Here is a 7210-nt window from a genome sequence, read left to right as displayed (position 1 = left end):
GGCTTGCGTCTAATGTAGAATGGACTTTATGGAATATGCTAATCTCACCCACACGCACGCACGCACGCACGCACGCACGCATACTTTTTTTAGCAATAAAATTGAATTAATTAACATTATATGAAAAATTTACCGGGATCACAGCTGGTTTTATCTATTAAGGGTACCTATCATGGAAAAAGTCGGAATGGAATCCGATCGGAATTATTCAATTATTCCCTAGATTTCTATTGAGTTTTCTGGGAAAAGCGGAATAATTCCGATCGGAATTCATTCCGACATGTCCCGATCTGGCCAAATAAAGACCAATTTGCAGATCTACAGGGATGTCACAAGTCAGGGAAATCAGGGAAGTCATGGAAAAGTCAGGGAATTTGAAAATGGTCAGAGAAGTCATGGACAAGTCAGGGATTTAGCAAAATTTTCTGGAAAAATAAAATGGCTGTAAAGAAGTTTAAAATATGTGTACATCACAGCCACGCAATTTTAGCGCGCCCTCATGTGCTCCCACGACTTGCACTACCACTTGATAACGTGTGGTGAGGGAAAAAGTAGCCTTTATAATAGCAGATTGAGATTTTAATAAACAGGATTTAGTTTTGATAAAAAAGAAACTGTATTCATTGATTTTATGTTCCTTATATTCTCTTCTCTTTCTCTTGCTGCTGTTTATTAATATAAATAGCAACAAAGAGAAAGGGCGGAAGAGGAAGAGAATCGTGTTCATACATGAAAGGAAAAGACAAAAAATATTACTAACTTAACAATTAAATGCAGCGTCAGCAACATTAATAGTAATTTACACCGTTAAATGGATCTTGGTGCTCTATCAACAAAATATTTAACGATTTTCAAATCAGGATGAAAATTCAAAATATGTATTATTGAAAGTCAGGGAAAATCAGAAAATTTTGTCTGGAAATCAGGGAAATTTTGAGACGAAAAATTTGTGGCAACCCTGACTAAATGAAACAGATATGGTCATATCTCGGCAGATCTAGTTCTTTTTTTCCCAGGTATCTTAGTCGTCTGAAATGTCTCCGTTGTAATCTGGCAAAAAAATTTAATTTCTTCTTAAGGATGTATTCTTGAGATAATTTTAAGACGAAAATCCTAATACAAAAATGTCGAGGCTATAATAGTTTTTAAATTAATCGCAATTAAAGTTCGCTAATCATAGAGCTGACATTTCGCATAATTATATTTATTATTTATAATTATATTTATCGCCAGCCTATACAAAACCGTAGACAATTAAATGATACAATTATAGAAGCTTTGGCGGTTATAACGCCAGAATGATACACAATGTTGGACAAAATTTGCTTCGGCGAGCAAGATTATGTATTGCGATGGATGGTGTGCAATTTGAACACTTGTTATAGTTACTTGTTCTGAATTTATACATATTACTTAAATAAAATCTTTTTCCCCTGTACAAATAGTAGTTTTTTTAAGTTTAAATAATTAAGTATTATTAACTATTTAGCAGTAATAAACTTATATCAAATTACGATATACATATTTCATAATAATTATTGTAGTATAACTTTTAATAAAATTAGAAATACGAAAATTGATATAGATTACATCAAAATACATGGATCTTTTGGTGCCTAATAATATTTCTATGTGAATTTAAAAAATACAATTTCCAGCTCTATATAAACTACGCGCCGATAATTACTGTTGGACTTGAAACGCAATCTTAAACTAAAACTGGAATATATTACAAATTAAATTAATAAGCAATTTAATAACAATACATGTCATTAATTTCACGTTAAAAATAGTTTATCGATATTACCACAAAAATGTTTACCATGCGAGACAAATGAATACACATACCCAGAGAACACTGAGACATCTTATAAGACATCATAAAGACATCCTAAAATTCATGAGACATTTTTTGAAAGTATCAGAATGACGTTTATATGATGTCTTTAAGATGTCTTATGCGTCGATTTATGACGTCTTAAAGACATTATTCTTAAGATGTCTTACAGACATTGCCCTTATGACGTCTTACAGGCATTATCCTTAAGACTCGCTTCAGACATTTGTCTAAAAAATAAAAATAAAGATTACTGATATGGAAACGCGTTGACAAATCGCATAATTGTGTAGTTGTAGAACACTACAATTATAATATAATGCAACAAAATTGAAATGCCAAATTAATTGACATCCAATACTTTTTATAAGTTACGTATTATATTCAGAAATATTCAGATTGACCATGTCATGCACTCGATATTATAAATAAAATTTGCAGTCGATAATGTAAATTAAAACGTCAGAAAGACGTCTGACTTTTGGAAAAGTCCTCAAGACGTCTCTTTTCAGATGTCTTCAAGACGTCTTTCAGACTATCTGCAAAAGACGCATTTTTGATAAAGTCGGAAAGACGTCTGAAAGGTGACTTTTGGAAAAGTCCTCAAGACGTCTAGTTTAAGACGTCTTTTGGATGTCTTTCCGACATGTGTATCCTCTGGGTATAGTTACGAATTTATTTTGATAGCTAATACATATTGTAATATCTTCAATTGATATTTTGCAATATATTTCCGATATTAATTATGCACACGTATAATTAAAAATTTTAAATGTATAAATAGGTTTTAGAAATAGAAATAACTTTCTGAAAAATATTGCATGTTAAGGGGGTCCTCGTGGTATCTTCACCACTTATCATATCAGCATACCTGAGCGCGCGAAACGTCAGCTCTGTGATTAGCGAATTTTAATTGCAATTAATTGAAATTGAATTTAATTTGCAATTAATTTAAAAATTGTTATATAGCCTTGCGACATTTTTATATTAGGATTTTCTTAAAATTATCTCAAGAATATATCCTTAAGAGTAAATGCGATTGTTGTGAGACACCCTATATATATTAATACATACACACAGTGGCAACAGAGATATTAAATACAAATTATCAAATTAAGCAATTTATTAATGGCATTAAAAGACTGTGATTTTTTTTGCATGTCACGAATATCTTCATTATTTTAAATTTGTGAGAAGTCTTCAAATACGAGTATATATGTGTAATACGTTCCTCTCGGCTATTTGAACTTTAATCAAATGACGTAAAAAAATGTTCGCTGCCTCCCGGACTATTATTAAAAGTAAAACGGACAATTCAGCTCCGATGACCTTGACCATGACGTATATGTCAGGTTCATAACCCTGAGTAACCATCGAAGGATTATGGCAGTCGTTCGTTGATCATTAAGAGGTGTTATTAAAAGTAAAACGGAAAACCCAACTCCGATGACCTTGAAATACGTAGTAAAAGTCACCCCGAATGAATTTCGCAAGATTTTAGTTATCGCTCGCTGTACAAAATTATTAAATAGATGATATGGAATTCAACTCCGACGACCTTGATCTTGATATTGTGTATTGTCAAGGTTATGTCCCAGAGTGACCTTCAGAAGGTTTTAGCAGTCACTCGTCGCACATTAAAAAGTTATTAAAAGTGAAATAGATAATTCAACTTCAATGACCTTGACCTTGAAGTATATTATCAAGGTCATAACTCTGAGTGATCTTCGAAGGGTTTCGGCAGTCGATCGTCGTACGTTAAAATATTAAAAATAAATTAGGGAATTCAATTCCGATTACCTTGACCTTAACGTATATTGTCACCCGGAGTGACCTTTGAAGGATTTTGGCAGTCGCTCGTTGATTATTAAGAAGTTATTAGAAGTAAAAAAGTTGAGATTGTCATCTATCGACTGAAGTTCGAAATGTAATCCATATGCCAGGCAGATGACGACGTTAATAATAGTAGTAATCACAATGACAAAAACGTTTCTTAAAATTTTAAACAAAATTTGGAACTTGTTGCAATATCTCCGCTCGTAGAGCACATAGAAAAAAATAAAGGCACTTTATTATACAATTCGAGTACAAGCTATTAATTGAATATAGATACATAGAATTTGATCGGCATAGCCATTATTAAGACGTAATAATCGAGAACTCAGAAAATTCACCGGTCCACGTAAAGATACGATAGTGTCTCGCGCTGTAAAGGTTACGCGTTCTCTTAGCGCCGAAACACTACTATGTCTCTGGATTCAAGGTATACCGCATAGAGGTCTCATGGTCGGATTTACACCTCTTCGAAATGCTTGGTTAAGAATCCGACCATGCGACCTCCATGTGGTATATCTTGAGTAATGCCGGCGGTACTGAAATTTTGAAATATCATAATTCCGGAAGATCTCGACTAAAAAGGGTTTGTAATCAGTGTTTCAAAAACGTCAGCTACAAAAATATCTAGTAAAAAATGAGGGAGGGAGTTCCATTTAAAAAATTCTAAATGTTATCCTTGACCTGGACTTGATGTTCCCTTAAGGACATCTTCTCAGGGTCAACTAAGATCACCAACTGCTTTCCCCCTTGAAACCATAAAAGCCATTTTGTTTGAAACATTTTATCTTAAACTAACAGATTTTAAGAAAATTGACTGAATAAATTAAAATGATCCGCTCTGTACGTATTAGATTGACATGGAAAAAAAAATATTTTTTTTTAATCGGCTTCAGCGTAAAAAACTTTCGTTTCATGCCAAAAGACCATTCCTACATTTTTATCAAAAAATATTAAGATTTAGAGATCGCTAATAAACGATTTTTAAATTAAAATTTCGATTTTCCTTAATACATGTTTGATTTGATGCAAAAATGGCTTAATCCGCATTTTAAATGTGGTACTGTATGTTTTCGCTGAACACGATGTAATAATTCATTTAACTCTACGATATACGCCTTAAGAAATACAGCCCGATTAATGTGAACAAATTTCGAGTTCAAATTCGATTTTAGCAAGGTTCCAAGCGTTTAAATGAGTCGTCATTCCCCTTAAATTGTAGGTCTGCTCACCCAAAACAAGATTCAGTTGGAATTTTCATGGGAACTCCTGAGTTTTTAAAAATTGCATTTAACTGGATTATAAAATATTTTTAAGAATAGAAAATTTTTTTTACAAGTTCTAAAGTATATCGCTTTGTGGTTTTGACAGCCTCAAATCAAATGCCTCAATTTGACAATAAAAAATTCTTTATTAGAAAATGAAATGAGTACATAATACAGAATAAATATAATTTAATTAATTGAAATATAATATGTAGTTTATTTCTCAATTAATTAAATTATATTTTTTTGTATCATGTACCTATTTGCAGTTGGAATTTTCCCGGGACGTCCTATAAGGCCCCCTTAAAAAGTTGTATTCCCCCTTTAAAAGTTGTATTTAACTGGATTATAAAATATTTTTAAGGATAGAAAATTTTTTTTACAAGTTCTAAAGTATATCGCTTTGTTATTTTGACATCTTCAAATCAAATGCTTCAATTTGATGATAAAAAAACTGTTTATTAGAAAATGAAATGAGTACATAATAAAAAAAATGATTTAATTGATTGAAATAAACTACATATCATGTAGTATATATTTTTTATTATTCATTTCATTTTCTAATAAAGAGTTTTTTATTGTCAAATTGAAGCATTTGATTTGAGGATATCAAAATCACAAAGCGATATATTTTAGAACTTGTAAAAAAATTTTTTCTATCCTTAAAAACGTTTTATAATCCAGTTAAATGCAACTTTTAATGGCCCTAAGGGAGGTCTCGGGAAAATTACAACTGGATTTTGTTCTGGATGAACAGACCTACAATTTGAGGGGAGCAACGATCCATTTGAACGCTTGGAACAATGCTGAAATCGACCTTGAACTCAAAGTTTGTTCATACTCCACATTAATCGGGCTGTATTTCTTAAGGCGTATATCGTCAAGCTAAATGAATTATTCCACCGTGTTCAGCGACCAAAGAAACATACAGTACCACATTTAAAATTAAGCTATTTTTGCATCAAATCAAACACGTATTAAGGAAAATCGAAACTTTGATTTAAAAATCGTTCACTAGCGACCTCTAAATCTTAATATTTTTTGATAAAAATTTAGGGATGTTCTTTTGGCATGAAATGGAAACTTTTGAGCTGAGGCCGATTAAAAAAACAATTTTTTTTTCTTATCAGTCTTATCAATCTTATATGTATGTATATATATTTCAAAAATATTTTTAGCGACAAGTTAAAGAACAATTAGTATTAATATCTTTCATCCTTTGTAAATCATGTTACAGGGTTCCTCGGGGTATTTAAAGCGTGCAAATACTGAACGGCTCCATGAAATTTTTAACCAGGTAAATAAATGAAAAATGCTTGAATATAAATTATTAGGATTATATTTGAACTATCAGCGATATTATTTTTACAATAATATTTTTAATAATTTAAAATATTTATCATTATTTTTATCATTATTTATTAGTTATCAAATATTTCTTTTTTTTCTCTCAATCAATTTATGCGCCATTTCTCTAGTAAAAAATATATTTCGTTAACAAAAATTAATCATTTTTAATAAATTGTAATTATTGAAATGTCAGCTTAAATTTTCAACATTTTTATACTGTTATTTTATAATTCAAATTGTCATATAATTTTTTTATTATATTCTGTTTTTTGGATTTTTCTTAAAAATACCTACTGTAGAATTAACTTTTTGCGATTATTCGTAATTAGCTATTTTTTAACTATCATGAGTTAAGATCACTAATTTATACATAAATATGCATAGTATATACATACATATATATAAATTTTGCTTTTTTTTTTTTTTGTGAAATTGCAGTACGCCTCACAGGAGAAGAATGGCGAGAGGTTCATGACTGCGTCTGACTTCGTACGCAGTTATCTTGGCCTTTACACGGATGCCGATTATAATCCCGATTCTGTCAATTTACTTGCTGGTATCGTCGATACTAGCAAAGATGGGTAAGTCGTACATCGACAGCGTATTTAAGACATGATAATTGTAAGAAAGACATGATTATTGTACAATCGTGGGCACGGAGATTGTTATACAAAGGTGTAATGCCTTTACCTCTGTGAAGTTGGCCTCACTTTTCAAAATTTGGAAAAAATAAGTAGAGTTCTTATTGCCCTCCGAAGAGTTTTAGAGTTCTCTATCAATTTCAGAAAAAGTTCCGTCGATTAAAGAGATGAAAACACCATTTGAACTAATTGGAAGTATCGGGGCGGCTAACTTCATGATTTCGAACTTTGAAGGGCTATAATTCCTTTATCTTTTGCTTAGCGTCTTGATACATATAGAACAA

General features: G+C 31.2%; 1 protein-coding gene across 8 annotated transcripts in view; it reads left to right on the top strand.

Moving 5' to 3' along the window:
- Positions 1 to 7210, top strand: part of aralar1 (calcium-binding mitochondrial carrier protein Aralar1) — a 50050-nt gene that overhangs the window by 17597 nt on the left and 25243 nt on the right. For all 8 annotated transcript variants that reach the window (XM_018461386.1, XM_018461389.1, XM_018461392.1 and 5 more), the window contains 2 exons: positions 6173 to 6232; positions 6724 to 6866. In XM_018461386.1, coding sequence (XP_018316888.1) covers positions 6173 to 6232; positions 6724 to 6866 — 203 coding nt within the window. The remainder of the gene's footprint in view (positions 1 to 6172; positions 6233 to 6723; positions 6867 to 7210) is intronic.

The sequence above is a fragment of the Mycetomoellerius zeteki genome, unplaced genomic scaffold (assembly GCF_001594055.1).
Source record: "Mycetomoellerius zeteki isolate Tzet28-1 unplaced genomic scaffold, Tzet1.0 scaffold121, whole genome shotgun sequence".
Lineage (NCBI taxonomy): Eukaryota > Metazoa > Arthropoda > Insecta > Hymenoptera > Formicidae > Mycetomoellerius > Mycetomoellerius zeteki.
This window is presented reverse-complemented; position numbering and strand designations above follow the sequence as displayed.